Source organism: Vollenhovia emeryi, unplaced genomic scaffold, assembly GCF_000949405.1.
Source record: "Vollenhovia emeryi isolate VEMERY1.0 unplaced genomic scaffold, V.emery_V1.0 DF939168.1, whole genome shotgun sequence".
Classification (NCBI taxonomy): domain Eukaryota; kingdom Metazoa; phylum Arthropoda; class Insecta; order Hymenoptera; family Formicidae; genus Vollenhovia; species Vollenhovia emeryi.
The window spans coordinates 1,055,837-1,074,990 of NW_011967198.1; the positions used below are offsets into that span (position 1 = coordinate 1,055,837).

At 42.4% G+C, this 19,154-nt stretch overlaps 1 protein-coding gene across 1 annotated transcript in view; it reads left to right on the forward strand.

The window, feature by feature from the left end:
• LOC105564184 (DE-cadherin) overlaps positions 1-17,614 on the forward strand; it is a 75,482-nt gene extending 57,868 nt beyond the window's left edge. The window contains exons 2-17 of the mRNA XM_012016393.1: positions 2,693-2,766; positions 8,015-8,150; positions 9,093-9,331; positions 10,567-10,590; positions 11,407-11,595; positions 12,040-12,341; positions 12,451-12,721; positions 12,837-13,416; positions 13,500-13,681; positions 13,775-15,116; positions 15,195-15,418; positions 15,501-15,716; positions 15,786-16,125; positions 16,207-16,359; positions 16,449-16,635; positions 16,781-17,614. Of these exons, the coding sequence (XP_011871783.1) occupies positions 2,693-2,766; positions 8,015-8,150; positions 9,093-9,331; positions 10,567-10,590; positions 11,407-11,595; positions 12,040-12,341; positions 12,451-12,721; positions 12,837-13,416; positions 13,500-13,681; positions 13,775-15,116; positions 15,195-15,418; positions 15,501-15,716; positions 15,786-16,125; positions 16,207-16,359; positions 16,449-16,591 (4,415 nt within the window). The 3' untranslated portion in view covers positions 16,592-16,635; positions 16,781-17,614. The remainder of the gene's footprint in view (positions 1-2,692; positions 2,767-8,014; positions 8,151-9,092; positions 9,332-10,566; positions 10,591-11,406; positions 11,596-12,039; positions 12,342-12,450; positions 12,722-12,836; positions 13,417-13,499; positions 13,682-13,774; positions 15,117-15,194; positions 15,419-15,500; positions 15,717-15,785; positions 16,126-16,206; positions 16,360-16,448; positions 16,636-16,780) is intronic.
• Positions 17,615-19,154: the final 1,540 nt, after the last annotated feature.

Genomic DNA, 19,154 nt, shown 5'->3' on the forward strand with positions numbered 1-19,154 from the left:
TGATGTCATATTATTCTTTAATTTAGCCGGAATAGCAAGCTGCTTTCGATCATCTGTACGTGCCATTTAATTTGTGTATTACACAAATCTTTCCACGAAACAGACAGTTTTAAGTGCAAAAGGTGCGAAAGTGCAGAATCACTCCAGCATCCCTTTAAGACAATGTTTTCTGTTTTAAGCCTTTGTTTTGAGGTAACGCACAATAACTGTCTTATGTCTTAAAAGTATAAGACAGTCATTCTGCTCAGGCCCTAACCCTCGCGGCGGAGCGACAATCGCGGCGCGCGACGCATCGGCGTCGGGAATTTTTCCGCAATTTCGCGCCCGCCGCCCCGGGAGAAGCGCGATATAAAATGTGTAACGTAAAACAGAAAACGGGGGTAACGGGAAACTTGATAGAGAAATGCCCCGCTAATATGCGGGGCGAATGCAATATCGGGCCGGAGAACTTAATGCATCCCCCGGGCGCGAAAGAAACGGGCCAAGAGATGCTTTTTCTTCCCCCTCGCGAAGAGGCGTCCGAGGGGGGGGGGGACGACGGGACGCGCCGCGGCGTGAGACGACGGTGCTTAACGCGGCGGGCTAACGCGGAAATACAAATAGCTAACCCCCGCGTGGTGTACAGATGTTGCTCTCAACTGGGGCGGAACAAGATAATGGACGAAGTGTTAATTTGGATGTTTGAGAGGACGGATCGCGGTGCGCGAATGCGGTTACGAGTGGAATGTGTGCTCGATTGAGTACGAGTGATAATAAATTCGAGTGACGCCGACGATTGTGCCGAATGATTTTGACACAGGGGTGGGGCGGGGCGGGGCGGGGGACGAGGGGGATGATTTCCAATTCAATTATCGGGGAGTCCCGTTGGGGGGGGGGGAGGGGGATTCCTCGAGCGGGACGAGTTATACATAATTGCGCTCGTTATACGTTGTATTTTAAACAGATTGAGCGACAATCGCTTATCGGTTTTCCCGGAGAAACATAATTAATCTCGCCGCTATGAATAATCATTAACGTCAGATCGATTAGATTGTTGAACGCTACTTTCGTCGGTCGACCTTTACGAAATGACGAGGAAAAGGGGGGGGAGAAGGGGCGAGGTGGAAAGGCCACGGGGGTACAATGAAAAAATCCGCGCGAGCGGATTTATGAGCCAAGATGTTCCGCTCGCCTCTGCCGGGTGTTATTTATCTCGTCGTTTCCAGCGTAGCCCGCAGTGACGGGCCCCGGGCGTGAACCGTTCGCGAGCCCGGCTGAATTTTATGCAATTCCGACGGTATCGCTTTTACGGCGGCACAAATTTACTTAAAATTCGGGACAGAGCCCGCATTAAGTGCGGGTAAACCGCATTGTGGTTGAGCCACGCAAGCTGCAGGAATGACAGCGCTTCGTCGCCGTCACGTATTGCGGTCGCGGAGCATTAACAAAAGAGTGACGGCGAACGTTTTCGGTACTTAAAAATACCGAGGTCGAGTGTTCGATAAAGTATTCGATAAAATAAAAGCGTTTCGTGCCGTTCTCTCTCTCTCTCTCTCTCTCTCTCTCTCTCTCGCGCGCGCGCGTTTTCGCTTTTTATTTTTTCTGCTGAAAGCGGATTTGTGTATCGTTATATTAATAACAATCTCTCTTGTTTAGAAACTACGGGCAAGTACTTTTTCGAAACGAAACGACAGTTACTAACAACGAGTCTTTGTGAATAATTTTGCATACTTGGAAGCTGTATTTTCTTCTACGCGCCTTTCGCCCCGTCTTTGTGCATTAACTTAAAGGGACTCTAATGCCGCATTAGCAATGCCTACTTTGCGTAACTTATGAATAGTTCCGAGATAGCGTTCCAAGTTGCATTCCACTTGCTCTTCGGTGTTGGTGGAGTAGACATTGTTGTGAATGATGCATAAAGATCCACGCAGCCGGGTTTCGCCTCGAGATATATAATTTCTAATTCAGTTAGCATTCGGCACTTGGAAATTTAGTTAAGATTGTTCCGTCGCGAGAGTTAGAAATTTTCCCTAATATTTCGCTTCCGTTATGCCGTTCCGCCGCGTACGCGCGAGAGCTGTCGTGATTGCGATAGTTAAATCTCGCAAAAATGCGTATCGAGGGAGCGCCTGATATTTTAAATTACGTGCAAAATGTAAAAACCGGGCAGGAAATTCACGTGTACCGCCCAAAATAGATGCGTTAGGACGAATAAATGCGAGCTGAAATAATTATTAAGCGGATTATGCCATTTAACGAGAGAGAATAACGTTCATCTCAGATATTATAAATTCAACGTTTGACTCATATGTCCATATATTATTGAATACATTTTTATCGGAGCGCGCACTATTTTCGTCGGCTCCGCTCAAGTATTTAACGTACCGTATTCGACGAGATCTATTATAGAGACGATAATGTTTGCTCGTGCGCCGCAATTATTTCAGGTGGTATCATCAAGTATGTATTGGGACTTGTTAATGTGCGACATATCGCGATACACTGCGCGAACGTTATGCGATAAGAAAATCCCGCTCTCTCGTTCCGCTCTGCGGTAAAATTTCCGCTTCCGTGCACGAAACGGTGTCACGCGTATCACGCGTTATCCCTTGAAATTTGTACGAGGCTCCCGGGCGATTATCCTTGCGCCTTATCGGCCGCAATAACCTAAATGGGCGATAACGTCATCCCCCGTTTCTTCTTTATGTTACAGCGTCTGCAACGAGATTGAGGCACTCGAGACACCTGGACGTGAGATCGCAGTTCCCGGGCGAGGGTGTATTATCGGTGAGTGCTTCTCGATTCGTTCTTGATTCGATTTCTCGTCCCGTCCCACCGCCATTTACACTCCTTTCCTTCTGTCTCAGACACCGAGCCCGGTTCCTTTTACCACCCCGAGATCCCAAGGATGATCCGACCAGATCCCCGATATAAACCACCTTTCCAGCAAGTTGGATAATGGATTTGTCCCTTCCCTCATCGCCTATCTGCCGAACAGTTTAAATATTTACCGCGCGCGTCTGCAGTCGTCTCTACGCGACATCGACGAGCGGGCCTGTATTCATCGCAGCACGTTGGATATGTATCGAGCGCGCTCGAAAAGTCGCGATCCAGGCAGCGAATTTTAAGTGGAGGAGAAGAGCCTAATATGAGGTAGCGGGTTCTCAACATCCAATTTTACGCGTTCTGTTTTCGCAACGATCTAACAACGAATTCTCCACCAAACAGACTTCACTCCGAGGGCGATTCGCGACGGAATCGACGGATGATGCCTATTCATTTTGTGGAAACCCCACTATCTCATATTAGGAGCATATCTTATAACAGAAAACTATACCCTGTTTCAGGAACATCTTCGTCATTTTCATGGAGTCTTACAATTAGATGTGAAACTAACAATAAGTGAAATATTCAGTCTTAATTATTTTTGCAAGAGCTTAAACCAATTGAAGATATTAAACCAGTACAAAATCGATTAGCGCGAATTTCTTTGTGCGATATAATATTTAAGATGCATGTAATTATTCATACTCGCACAGAAATACCGGTGTCACCTTTATCCTTTTCTTAGATCCTTTTCAACTAAATGTCGATCGCTATTAGCTGAAACGAAATCGCGGGTCTCTTCATGTCGAGCACAAAAGTCACTTCGATAACCAGTGATCCTCAACAGTCGATTCATGGTAAATACTCGGACGATATTTAGTTTCCGGAGTCCATCGAATGTAAATATGGTGTCAGGTATTGTTGCCAAAGTCGAGATTTACTCGGCTAACTTTTCTATGATAGAAAGACGTGTTTGATCAAGCAGCCCGCGCCAGATTTAAACTTTCCCTTTGCTGTTTTACATGAAGAGCCTTGAGATCGGACACTCGCAATATAAATGGTTCGTGACGCACGATTCCTGTACATTTTGCCAATCGATATTCACGGTTTTCAAATGCCGGTTTCAACCGGTGTTGACCTGATCTTTACTTAGACTCAGAATTTGATTACAACGTACAATTTGACCTTCAAGTTGATCGTATTTTCTCTCGCGTTATAAAAAGAACCACTGATAATTCAGAGTTTCCTGTGTTAAGCGTATTTCTTTGGCAGTTCTGGAAATATCAACGGGATTAGTTTAATCCTGCGTTTAACAAACATTTTGCATTTTGCACCGCGTGTCGTATTTTGATACAATTTCGGGGGTTATCGAGGTGTAATGTGCTTCGTGCGATCGTCGTGCATAAATAATCCGCCGCAGAGATCACTCGTGATTCGATGAATAGATGCGCCATGCGTCTCGCAGTGTTGAGACGTTTTGAGAGTGCTTGGTTAGCAGCCCTGGAGACTTGCTTACGAATCACTCGTAAATCGTTGACGTTACGCCGAAGTTCGCTTGGCGAAGTGTGGGATATTTAGGAACGCGAGTTTGCGAGCGAAGAACCGTAGGGGCCATTTCATGCGCGTGATTCGTTAGACGGGATTTCGACAAATGGCACAATCTGACGAGAATTGCCGTTTCGCCAGACCCGTAATTGGACGCTGAACTTGTTTGGGACCTAATCTCGTGAATCCCAGATAGACATGGCAGAGAAGTTTCCTATAATTCAGATGTGACCTGTAGATTCCACGTGGCGGGGAGGACGACTTAAATTTCAAGCACTTTAGTATTAAAAATATCTATCCGTAATCGATTCCAACTGAAAAAATGAGGCGGGAAATAGCGAATCCGTAATTTTTAATTAATGGCAAAGAAGGAAGTAATGAATCTGTAATTTTTAATTAATTAAATATTATTTCTATATATTAGATATCTACTCGGAATATCACAGAATAAAATTCTAATTTTTATGCTAAATTCAGGACAAGAGAAAAATACGGTGGTAACATTTATTATATTATTATATTAATAATTTAATAACGTAACTTTATACCCAAATTGTGTACGATATTTAACTTTTCGCGATAACATTTATTTAAATTTATTTACATTTGAGAAATGAAACTGAATGTCACTGCATTTACAGGAGCTCAATTAATCATGATCTTTCAATTTTCAACGTAAGGTATCTCGCTAACTTACTTTTAATTAAATTTTTCTCGAGGAAAAATCAAACGCCAAGTACTTAAAGAATAATAAGAGTTCGCCAGCGCGGTGCAGTGACCTTTTTCATAATATATGGTATACAATGAAACATAATTTTCTTGTAGACACTACGTTAATAGAGCAAGGTTTAATACTCGGTCCCTTTATGAAATTTCATTGCTTTTACCTTTAAGCTCGCATTGCGAATCAGAGATGATGGTCGCGGCGAGGCTGTTTTGCGCATATTAAACGTCCCGCATATATTAAATGTTGCGCAAAAAGATCGCGAGCAGTTTGCATGAAAGCTCTCTCTCCCTTTCAATATTAAATTAACAGTCGAGTGTATCTCGCGACCGTGTTGTGTGCACCGTTAGCTTAAAATTCGGGGCACAAAGTACCCCGAGGGAGGAGCTGCCATTCATCCGGACGTACACGCGTAAAGATGACAGTTTCTTCCCTCAATTTACGACACCGCTGTGAATTCACTCAAGTATCATATTCGCGCTGACGTTAAACGGGACGCTGCCAACTAACGCAATCGCGTATTCGTCTCATTACACTGGCATAGCAATATTAACGACGGTGCTCGCGACGACCTGCCCTCTCGTTTCCGTTCGAGGACTTTTCTTCTCGCTATTACGGGCACGCTTGTAACGATGGAAATAATTACAAAGTGTTCTGCTACCTAGAAGAACTTGGGAAACGTGGGACACTCGGCGAACCTTTCCTCTCGCTTTGAAAAATCAGGGGACTCCTCGGAGAATGTTCGTCGAAATTGTCTCCTCGAAGGATTTACTTTCAACTATTTTACGAGAGAAAAATAGTATATTTTTAACGTCAAATTGCTATATATAAGTCTCGTTTAAAAAGACTTCGCTTCAATATTTAGACGTTGGCATTTTATTTACGACAGACTCTATTCTAGCTGTTATATTTCTTACGGATAAAAAATAATGAAAATTTTATACAACGCGAAATATCTGTTCCATTGAAGCCCCATTTCGAATTTGCGACCGAAGACGCTCTGATTTTGCCTCCGAACTCGAACGAAGGCGCTTAGAAAATGAGGGAAACCTCGCGGATTTTTTCCTCCCCCGGTGTCTCGGCGGACACCGGGGACTCGCGGATTTTAACTTACGGAATTTTCCTTCGGACAAGTCGGCGGGAATCAGCCGCGGATATAACGTAACGGGATTAATATGCTAAAACGCGGCTAACTTGTTTATCGTTAATGAGGCTGGAAAGTACGAGAGCAAGTGCAGGCGCTATATCGGGGGTAACGCATGACGTCGGCAAAGTGCTGCGCGAAATTCTAAGCGGTCTGAGGGGTTTGCCGGATGCCGAGGCGTGCTCCGCCGTGCGAGCAAACACGGCGAGAGAGAGCACACGCGGATTATATTTCTTACCAAATGTTGTTTACTCAGGAATATCGTTATCCCCCGTGGGACAGAAAATAGTAATGAATATTAATGTCGCGACCATTTAATTACATTGAAGATAACGGTCTAACGTGAGCGCGCCCAGGGTGTGCGGGGGATACTTAGCATTATTACGAGCGTCGCGCCTCCCCCGTGTTTTGGCATACATCCCCGAGATAAGGCGCGAATCGGCGAGAGAGATTCGACGCCGGACATTGTCGTCCGCGAATTTATCTCGTACACTTTTTACACGTCGGTCGTCATTCGCGATTCCGATACACAGGTGTACCGGCTCTCCTCTTTCCCCGTTAAGAGGATCCCTCAGTCATCTTTTTTTACCGACACAGTCAAATACAGCTTTTGCGCTTGTAATTCTCTTTTTATTAGCTTTCATGCACAAAATAATACCAGGATCAGTTGCGGACCGTATAGCGGAACATTTTTATACTTAAAACACTTGTCAGTTCAGAAGTTTAATAGATAAGATATTGGTACTTGAAATTTTCCATTCTTCATTCGCGAGCAATTTAAAATTGGCTTTATAAAATTGTATTCTTCCACACGATTAAAGTATGCACAAAATCGAAGACAGTCGATTTGTATAAAAAAAAAACGAAGAGAAATTAAAAAAATATCACTTTATAAGCGGTTGAGATTACCTAACCATTGTTTGTCCTTATACGTACTTTAATCGTGGAAGAATTTTGCAATTTTATAAGGCCAATTTCAAATTTAGTACGAACTACGTAAGGAAAATTTCATATACCAACATTTTTTTTATTAGCCTTTTAAACTTTTAAGTATGAAAATGTTCTGCTATGCAGTCCGCAACTTGTCCTGGTATTACTTCGTGCATAGAAGCGCTATTAAAACACATTACAAGCGCAAAAACTATATTTGACCGTGTCGGTAAAAAAGATGGCTGAGGGATCCTCTCAAGCTCGAAAGTTAAACGCCACGTCGGCCGATCGTGCATTACGTACGTTAAACACCACCGGATCGATCCTAATCGCGATGAAACGGTAACGCAACGTACGAGGGCGGTTGCGGCTAATAATTTATGAGAATATGACTCTCACCGAGACGCAACAGAGAGAACCGGCGTAACGTTGTGCAAAACCGCGGGACTTGCGCCAACCTTGCACCACGTGCTCTAGATCGCCGACGCGAACGGGCGATTATTGCGAAGCGCCCGCGATGCTCCGTTTTTTCCCGCACCCCCTTGCACCCCCTCTCAACCCCTCTCACTTTGTTCTACTGTCCTCTCACCTCCTCTTCGCGGGCCTGTGTTGGATCTTTTATGAGGAAACGCGACATAATAGACCGCCGGAGTACGCCGGCCGTGATTAATGGCGCTCGGTTTATGAGGAGCGCTTTGATTTATCGAAGCGCCTTGTTCTCCAAAGTCTCCCCTTTCGCGCCCCCCCCCCCTCCTCCCGCGCGATGCCAAGTTTACCGATTAATCCCCGGGACGTCTTTCGAGGGGGGTTGCCCCGTGCCAAGCAACACCCGCGCTAATAGCCGTCCGTTTCTCTTGCGCTTTCAGCTCGATGAGAATCACAATCACAAGCCGCTGTTCTCCAATTGCTCGGCTTACGGGCCGGTGGTGAAGGAGGAGGAACCGGCTGGCACGGTGGTGATCAGGGTGCACGCCGAGGATAGGGATCCACCGGATGACGGAGGTATTGTATAGCAGCGCGACGTCGCCGCGCGTGTCACGCGTAAAATTATGCGCGTGGTAAAAAAAAAAGAGAGAGAACAAAAGTTATATATGCGCGAGCCATTTTTACGAGATCTTCAAAGTTTCGCGACCCCAAATCGGAGACGGGGGAGGGAACGAGGTTGAAGACAGACGGCGCGTGTTTCAGTTTGTTTCTGGTCATATACACCGCGTCCTCGATACATTTTTCACCGTTCGCATTTATTATTCTCGACGGATTTACGCGCGATGCGGCATAAGAACGAGATCGGTAATAGATGTTTCGGGCGGACGAAAATATCTGCGCCGCGTCATTGGCTGACAAAGCAGAGATACGTACTGTTACCTTTCTCGTGCCATCAAACCGCGATAGACGAAAGTGGAACGGTATAGGTGAATGATTATAGACTCACGACTGTTGCGCAGAAGTGGCCGTTTTATGTAACGAAACACTCGAATTGACACGCAATCAAATCGGACTTGGAATCAAACGAATTTGGAGTCTTGAAATCGAGTATTCTGAAAACGTGTTTAAATTGCGAGAACAAAATTATTATCTGTGTCTGTGAAACAGAGGACGGGCAGAAGCAACGCGTTAATTGCGTTGTAAAAGAGAAAACGTGTTTTCGAATATGTTATAAATACACGTTTTAAATATATTTATAAACGTAATAATATAATGTGTACATATAAATATTTTCAGATATCTGAATATCTCTGGAAAAATAATGTTTTTAAATACTCGGGACTTTTTGAATAATTTCAAAACTGTTGTTTTCGAGACACTCGCAAGTTTCATTTTCAACGGTATTTTCCAAATAATTTATATTTTCGTACGATTAATTCCTTTCGAAGGTCGTCGAAGGCAAGACTCGACGTTTCCATCGGTAGTTCGATTACGATCGTCCGGTCTTACATTTTCCAGGTACCATTACGTACAGCTTCGTGACCGCTCCTGACGAGAAGTTAAAATTCAAAATCAACAATAAGACGGGTCTCATCACGACGACCCAGATGCTCGACAGGGACGAGCCCGCGAGAGAAAAGGAAGCTTATCTCACGGTACTCGCGACCGACAATGGGAGGCCGCAGCTGGATGACGTGTGCACATTTAAAGTCACCATCGAAGATGTCAATGACAATGGACCCGTTTTCGACAAAGTGGTACGTCGCTAACTACCCAAGTTTACTAACTCGTTACCAACTCCCTTATGGCTCGTACCTGCAAATACGAATCTGGGTGCATGTGGTGCGAATACGCGTATATATTATGCATACGCCGCAATTACACGGATGTAATAGACTTGTTAGCCGGATTGTGCTGGGGGAAAAAAAAGTAGAAAAAAATCGAGGCCGTAAAAGCTTTTTCGTTTCCGATGTTTATGGGATGATGGTGCATTTTTTATGATAAAGGGCTGACTCTTTAACGAGCAAATAAGTTAAAAATATAATATAAATTCCTTTCGCGCGAGGTTTTATTTTCGATAAAAATAACGTAACAAAAACTAACATAAAAAAAGACCTCTACTAACATAAAAACTAACATAAAAAGTTACTAACGTAAAGAGGACCTCTTAAAAAATGTACTTTTTAAATTAACTGCTAATTAACAATGATAATTCTGGAGAAAATGATTTTATTATAACGGGAACTTATAGTCAACCCAACTGGCTAGTTGCTTTATTTAAGTAGATACAACGTTTCGACCCTAGTTTGGGTCCTTTTCAAGTATTACTAAGTATGTCATCTTGTCAGAAGAGACAGTGTCAAATTGTAAATTGGCGATACAGTTCGAGCCCAGCGATCACAGCGCTCACATGTATCGCCAATTTACAATTTGACACTGTCTCTTCTGACAAGATGACATACTTAGGGCCAGTTTCACAAACGTTGGTTAACTGTTAACCAGAGTTCAGTCAACGCCCTATCTTTTTCTACTCGTATCTTGTTCTCTAAGAAGAGACAGAGGATCAGTTAACCTTCGGTTAGCAGTTAACCGACGTTTGTGAAACTGGCCCTTAGTAATACTTGAAAAGGACCCAAACTAGGGTCGAAACGTTGTATCTACTTAAATAAAGCAACTAGCCAGTTGGGTTGACTATAAGTTCCCGTTATAATTTATTCATTACTGGTGACCATAAGCAATCTTCCTAAAATGATTTTAGGTGTAGAATTTGTACGCTATTAAAATATTATAATAAGGAATTTTGAAATATTCATGTCTACAGAAATGTCGCGGATTAATTGGATAATGAATGAGTAGCTTTCGTGAGATATTACGATGGATTTTCGTATGTTCATATCGCGTGAATTCCCTTTTTCTTCTGTAGACTAACACAACAGCCACTATCGCTACTAACAACAATTGCTTGAATTTTTTTGTTTCATTTCAATCCCAGGTCTTCCGTGGATACATGTGGAAGGTTGGTTCCGAAAACGTGGTGTGAATGTTGCTCGATATGTAAATGAAAAAAATAAAAGTGTCCCAAAAGTTTTGCTTTTCCCCCCTTCTTTTTATGCACAGTTTGCATATTTCATGAAACAAAATGCCATTTCTATTTTTATGTCATCGAATGAATTTCTTGTTGTGTGCGATTTGAAAAAAAATTTTCAGATTTGACTATGAGAATTTAAAAGAGTACGAGTTGAAAAAAAAGTTTACACGATCGAGGCAGAGTCATTCCATTGATTCAGAACTGCGACGACTATCAGCGCAAATGTGGGCCGCAGTCTCCGCTTATTTATTTATCATTGTTAATTTATCGGCTTCGAATCTGATTATTTATAACTTCAGAAAATTACTTGACCATGTCTGGCAAATTTTTACGTTTAAGCTCACAACGTTTCGACCATGGTTTGTGGTCCTTCTCAAGTGATAATTGTGTCAACAATTTCGTACGGTAAATGAAACGAACAGATCTTAATTTCACGAATGGCAAAACATGACAGTCGCAAAATTTGCGAGACATGGTCAAGCAATCGTCTGAAGTTTTCATTACTTCTGGCGACTTGTAAGTTGTAAGATCTCCTCCAGTCACTTATTATTTATGTTTAACGTCATTATTATCGAAGAGAGAAATTAGCATGTGCACGTACGTGTGGTCTTTTAGGAATGGTAATTGTGCCGTAAACACGAAAATTGCATGGAGTACGTCACGCTAAGTGCATTTTAGAAGCCGCGCGCACGTATTGTGTACGATTTGTCGGTTCTCGCTAACACATTTTGGCTTGTTACGCAGGCATACACGGAATCTGTGCCGCAAGATTTGCCCGTGGGTCACGAGGTCATGCGAGTCTCCGCCACCGATATCGACGATGGCAACAGTTCCATCGTACGGTATAGTCTGTCACCTAAGAAAATGGAAGATGCTGTATACTTTCGGATCGACCGCGAGTCCGGCGTTATATTCCTCAACAAAGCTATAGACGTAAGTGATGCGAAGGCTGGGACTTGATATATTAAGGGGATAGGTGCTTAACGCAAACTCCGTTTTACAATGTCACTTTGAAACTAGAGCTTGGAACACTTATCTGATAGTTTAAGTGACGGCGATAGTTCCGCCGTTTTATTAAATCGCCGTTCGAATTTTCATATTCATCGGCGAAGTTTGTTACGCAAATGTGCTCATCCCTTCGGAAATGCTATTTTTTTTTGGACACACGAGCAACGCCTGAAACAGAATTACCCGTTGAATGATCGAAAGAGATATTTATTATTTTATTTCTCGCGTGTGTTTACTAAAAATAATATTCCCCGACACACAAATAATGTAACGCATCGATCTATCTCTCGCGATGAGCTGCGGAGCTTCCTCACTTTATTTAACAAATCACGCAAATGCATTACGATCTTGCATTATGGATATGTGCAGCGGAGTCCAGATTACAAATTTAGTATGACTGCTACCGCTGAGGATTTTGGCGAGATCCCGCAGAGCAATGTCATTGATCTTGACATACGGGTCGTGGAGTCGCATAAGAAGGCGCCGGCTTTTCTACCGAGGTCAACAGAGCCGATCAAACTGCTGGAGAATTTTAGCGATTTCGATGCCAGCATTGTCCGCTTGAAGGCAGTCTCCAACATCGATAATTCCAGCAGCTCGGACAATTCGTATCTACTCTTCGAGCTCGTGACCGGCAGAACGGAACAGACTAACAAGGGGAACACTTTTAGGTACTAAACGCGAGTCGCGCTTACTGTTTCGCCACTTCGCATAATGTGAAACGAAACGTGTCAGCGATCGCGCATCAACTGCAAATATTTCATTTCGCGCCTATTACAGATTGGAATCCAACAAAGATGTGGCGGATATCAAGCTGTCTCAGCATCTCGATTACGAGAGTAACAAGCAGTACTCTTTAATAGTGAGAGTACAGAACAAGTATCAGTTAGCTGCCGAAACGGTGATCGATATCGAAGTTCGCGATGTAAACGACAACATTCCCGTCTTCCGCGATGTCAAAAGAGGAACCGTCTTAGAAAACGAACCCCGAGGAGTCCCCGTGATGCAAGTGCGGGCCATTGACGCTGATGGAACTTCCGCTAATAATCAGGTATTAAAATTGCATAAATCATACTTTCCGCTCCAAGAGCGCCTTTTATCACAACCATGCGTCAAAGTTTCATTACGTCTTGCACTTAACGCAATATCTTGGCTTTCATCAAAAGGTCAGCTACGAGTTGGACAACTTCAAGGACCTCTTTGCCATCGACCCGCAAACTGGAAATATTACCACGTTGGTGACATTCGACAGAGAAGTCGAAAATATCTACAACGTGAAAATAATAGCATCGGATAATTCCCCGAGCGCTTTGTTCAAAACCGGCGAGCACAATAAGGGACAACAGGTGTTCCAAATCGAAATCGCTGACAAGAACGACAATCCGCCTCGCTTCACCAAAAAAGTGTACGCCGAAAATTCGATTAGCGAGAACGCCAACATTAACGCGCCCGTAACTGAAGTCCGAGCTATCGATTCCGATACGGCGAGCCCCGTCACGTACAGCATCATATCGGGCAACACCGAAGACAGTTTTTACATCGAGTCTACAACTGGAAAGATTCGCGTCAACAACCGGCTCGATTTCGAAAAAATCACCAAGTACGACCTGATTGTAAGAGCGTTCGACGGTGTGTTTAACGATACGGCGCATGTCGAAATTTTTATCGACAACGTTAACGACAATCCGCCGGTTTTCGAAGACTTTAACAAAAATCCGACGATACAGGAAGAAAAATTGGTGCCCGGTAAAATATTGACACGATCGTTTTTTTTACTCTCCGGCAAAATTTGATTGGTTTTCTCACAAAATGTATTACTGTTCGTTTAGGATGTATCACCACCGTGGTAGCTATTGATCCTGATGTCAACGATAAAACTGCCGATCAGCATATTGCCTACTTCATCGTCAAGGAGGAGCATCAACCTTTGATAGAAATCAACGCTACTGGCTGTATGAAATTGAAAAAACCATTAGATCGTGACCCACCGAATGGTTTTGCAACGTGGACTGTAAGTTATTGCTCTCTTCATCAAGTTAACATCTCAAGAGACGAACTTCGGTTTTTATTGCTCTTTTTTTGGGGGGGTTTTTGTTTTTGCCAGGTCATGGTGATGGCGAGAGACGACGATGGTGCGCCTACGGCTCTTCGAGAATTGACCATGGTTAATATTACTCTCATAGATATAAATGACAACGCACCGTTCCTCGATATGCCTTACCCAGTTATCTGGGGTGAAAATAAACCGCCCGGCATGATAACCGAGCTGAAAGCACGCGATTACGACTCCGAGGAGAATGGCCCGCCGTTCGAGTTCAAAATTGACAGCACCGCGGACGACGAAATAAGATCTAAATTTGACATACGCGAGTCTCATTTGTACGCGCGAGTGAAATTTGATCGGGAAAAGCGGAAGAGCTACGATATACCCATCGCAATCACGGACAGTGGCGTGCCGTCTATGACCGGTACCTCGACGCTCACTGTAATCATAGGCGACGAGAATGACAATCCTATGCGGGAGGGCTCGAGTTCTATATTTGTTTACAATTATAAAGGAGAGGCTCCCGACACGGAAATCGGACGCGTTTATGTCAACGATCCGGACGACTGGGATCTGCCGGACAAGTCTTTCGACTGGGCTTCTCCTCACGACGGTTTCTCTCTCAATGCCAGCACCGGCATGATCACTTTACTCTCGGGTACGTCAAACGACACCTTCGTGTTGAAATTCGTCGTCACTGAGAGAGGCCAGATTATCCCATCGCATCAGGTATATGCCTATGTGAACGTGACGGTCAAGGAACTTCCCGAGGAAGCCGTTGACAGATCCGGCTCCGTACGGTTTTACGGACTAACGGCGGAGCAATTCGTGGAACCTGACGAATCCGGCGTCAGTAAGAAGGAGATATTCCAGGAGAAATTGGCAACTATGCTGAATGCATCGGTCGAGAATGTCGATGTGTTCACCATACTTCATTCGCCTCATCACAACAACAGAAGCCTACTGGACGTTCGATTTTCGGCGCACGGCAGTCCGTATTACGCTCCCGAGAAGTTGAACACGATTATAGCGCAGCATTCGAAAGAAATCGAGCGAGAGATGAAAGCGGATATCGTATTGATGAACATTGACGAGTGCCTGTTCGAGAAGCTCCACTGCAACAATTCGTGCCGTAATTTCTTGAACACCAGCACTGTCCCATACGTCGTATACACCAATACCAGCTCATTTGTCGGCGTTAGGGCGGTCGTGGATCCGCAGTGTACTTGCCACGTCGCGGAACCTATCGTCTGCTTGAACGGTGGTACGCCTCTGGGAGAGCGATGCGAGTGCCCGCCCGGCCTGGAAGGGCCGAGATGCGAACTGCTGGGCATCGGCTTTCACGGAGACGGCTGGGTTATAATGCCGCCGCCTGGTCAAGCCTGCGACGACTCACATTTAGGTAAGTGCACTCCCGTCATTTACACCATTCTCATTCTTCATTTTTGCACCTTCATTCTTACGCGTGTGATTATCGTAGGATTGGAGATAACGCCGCACGTGGACAACGGTCTTGTATTTTACTTCGGTCCCATGACTTACAATCCAAAGCTTGGAATTCAGGATTTCATGTCTCTGGAACTTCAGCATGGCTTCGCTGTGCTGTACGTTGACTACGGCACGGGAACTGTAAGGCTAGATCAGAAACAAATCAAACTAACGGACGGCAAGAGTCACAGGATAGACGTTTATTGGAAGAAAACTGTAAGAAATCTCGTTATACGTGCATCGTTTTGTTTAAATCGAATATGGAATTTATTTTAATCGCGCTTGCTTTCTTTTCCAGTCGATAGAGATGATAGTTGATAAGTGCGGCATATCCGCCTGCATGAGTCTCACTGCACCGCAAGGCACCAATGAATTTTTAAACGTTAACAGTCCGATGCAAGTTGGTGGTACGTTGACCAACCTAGCGCATTTAGCGTCGAATTTAGGATGGGATTATAAACCGACTGACAAAGGATTCGTTGGCTGTATACGTAATATGACATTCAATGGAAACGTAAGTAGTGAAGACATAACGGACAGAGTAAATTGTGGAGAGAGATTAAATTGTATTCTTTTGTTTTAGACGTACAATCTAGGTATGCCATCGCTGTCTAGAAACGCAGATCCTGGCTGCGATCATGGCATGGCGAAGGCTATCTCGTTCGGAATTGACACAAACTTTATAGTAGCCATTTTGGTTTGCGTATTGATATTATTGATATTACTCGTGGCGGTAGTTGTGCACAGGAGAAAGACGGACGATCTGTATAAAGATATGGACGATATCAGAGAAAATATTATTAATTACGAGGACGAGGGAGGCGGTGAAACTGATGCGGGTTTCGATTTAAATGTTTTAAGAGCCATTTACGACGCACCACCTATTGATTCGAAGATAGCTCCAGTTGGCCTACAGGGTAGAGGTGCGACAACGGCAGATTAAAGTGCTATTTACGTTACGGATGATTGTACGAAAACTAAAGGGAGAATTTTTTTTTGTATAGGAACCGACGAAGTTCCAGACATTTGTGGCTTCTTAGATGGTAAGAAGGAAAGCTGCGATAAAGATCCCGATACAAATCCATTCGACGATGTAAGGCATTACGCATACGAGGGAGAAGGCAATTCCGAAGGCGATCTATCGTCGTTAGCTTCATGTTAGTGTTTTTGAATCTCCGAAAAAATACCTTAAACTTATGTTCTTGTATCTTTTTCTCAATTAATTTCATTGTGTTTCTGTTAACAGGCACCGATGATGGAGATCTCAAATTTAATTATCTATCTAATTTCGGACCAAGATTTAGAAAATTGGCAGACATGTACGGAGAGGATCCAAGTGACGAGGAAAGCGACGGAGTTGGTGAACGTGAGAGCGAAAGCTGGTGTTGAGTTTTCCTAAATGAGAACATCATAGATATAAAATTTTAACGCAGGTAGCGTATATAGTTGCTTGACTAATTTTGAAACTCTAGTAAATTTTTGATCTCTTAATTACAGTAAATATTTGATTAATATATTCTATAGTACTTATAATATATTACTCATATATAAATTAAATAAAGTTATTTTATTTGCCAGAAAATGCGCACAGCTTACAGATTCGATTCCCGATTACGTGGTTCATGTAACCATAATTAGGGAGATATACGCTGCAGAGTTTACACTGTGCAGCTTTGTGCGTTTCATACAGCCCCAGGTTCCAATTAATTGGAAAGAAACGAGGCTTCATTGTACTTAAATGTGGTCTCATTCACCGATTACTCTAGTTTGATGGTTGAAGAGACAAAGAGCGTGTGATGCGCCATCCTATCGACGCAATGTGTAATTAACGCGCGTGGTTTATTAGTGGACGGGGTAAACTTTATGATTATCATGAGTGACTATACGGACGCTGTATAAATTTCATTTACTCGCGAAAGTGATGCGTATCTTATACTGATCCTTAAAATGAATTTTTATATCTTGTCGATAAAACCTAGCATTTATGTTATACTTTTACACTAGAAGTGATATATGTGTATAAGTGGGACGAGAGAAAATAGTGCGTTCAAAGTACGTTGCACGGATGTGAACATTAACAGTTCTGGATTATCGTGTTCTCGTATGTACTTCGACGAGTTGGACAATCGACATTTCCATGCATCCGCAATCCTCTCCTTTTTTTTAACTGAATTACTTAAACTTAATTATAACATATTGCATTTTGACAGTTTATAATAAGCGACGCTCCATTAGTTAGGAATATCAGGACAGCGGCATAAATGTTATATTATGTAAACGGCTTAATACTTCGTCGGTTATTTTGTTCGAAAATTACTTATTACTCAATAATGTATAGAGCGACTTGCAAAAACTGCCGAGATTTTTTGTTAAGATTTTCAAAATAAAAATCAAAGAAAACTCACGTGAAAAGAAGTTAATGATATATGTACAAACCTGTTCCTTCTTTTTCTTTTATTTTGAGCCTTTGAATTTAGTTGTCGAAAGTTTTTTTTTAACAGAAACACTACAAAAATACACACATTGATTAACGTTTAGTACATATAATCTCTCTCTCTTCTCTTCAAGTTGGAAAGATATTACTGTATACCAGTTGGCAAAGTATTAAGCCAATAGTTTTAATTATTCATTCATTCGAGTTAGAACGAGAGAAAGAGCTACTGTCTATTTTGTTAATATTTTTTTATAATTGCGTAATAGCGACGAAATGCTATGTGACTGACTTTAGAATTCGTCGTCTAGGAAGACTTGAGTAACTTCGTAAAATACGAAGACTGCCAGATTCAAGAAAACACTCGCCTGCATCATTAGCTTTAAATATTACATTACATTCCAGTAGCAAAGACCTGTAGTCGACTGTAATCGAACATCAGTTCATAAAACATCAACACAACATGGTTTTGTAATCGGTAGTCTACGAGAATATAATTTTTCATCATTTGCCGATTTGCATTCTTGAGTTTGGCACTCGTCAAGTTACAAGGTTTCCAGACTATTTTTTATACATACATTATATAAAGAAAAGGTATATTATACATATAAATATATATAAAGAGATATATATAAATATGGAAGAAAACTGAATAATGTCGAACGATCAATGAGATGTAAAACAATATAGACAACTCTTCTTGTAAGAATAAAAAAATGTAGCGCCACTTTTTTATTTAATTTGTATAGTATTTTAATAATTACGTAAGTGCGTAAATGAGAAACCAGGTGTACATGATGTATGAACGTATCAAAATGAACACGTACAATATTGCGCACGGATTGTTATATTCGACATATGTTCCAAAATATAAAGATATATATACATATATATGTATGTATGCAATAAATAAATAAAATTATGCGTATACATAGGCATATATACGTATACATATACATATATGAGAGCCATTCGAAAAGTTCTTGGAATGAAGTACAAATGGCACTCGTGTATACCCAGATAGCCAAATCGAAAACAGTTTTTGCAGAGTGTGTGCTACAAATTTCGTCGGCAAAACGCCAGCAGAGAAATAACAGAAAATTAATAGAATGGCAGATTGACCGCCGAAAAATGATATATTCTATTTAAATGGCCACGAAATTGCATTTTGCTCGGTTTCTGCTGGCAATCTATTGCAATATTCTGTTTTGATCTGCTAACATTTTGCCTATTGGATATGTACATCCATCCTTTATACGTGTATACTTCTCGCGGGAGTCGATAGGATCGTCCGTAACGTTTTGCTAGTAGGACTTTTTATTGTTATAAGCAATTGTTCCAAGTATTCCAGACATTGCGACCGCGGATATAGACAGACGAAGAACCAACCCTCACGGAAAAGCAACGAAATAAGTACTAGAACATTACATCAGTAATTTCTAATGGTTCAATTACTAATATACGAGGCTTGTCCGTAAACTAAGTACCGTTTTGGAAAAAAACACGTCAAAACATTTTTTT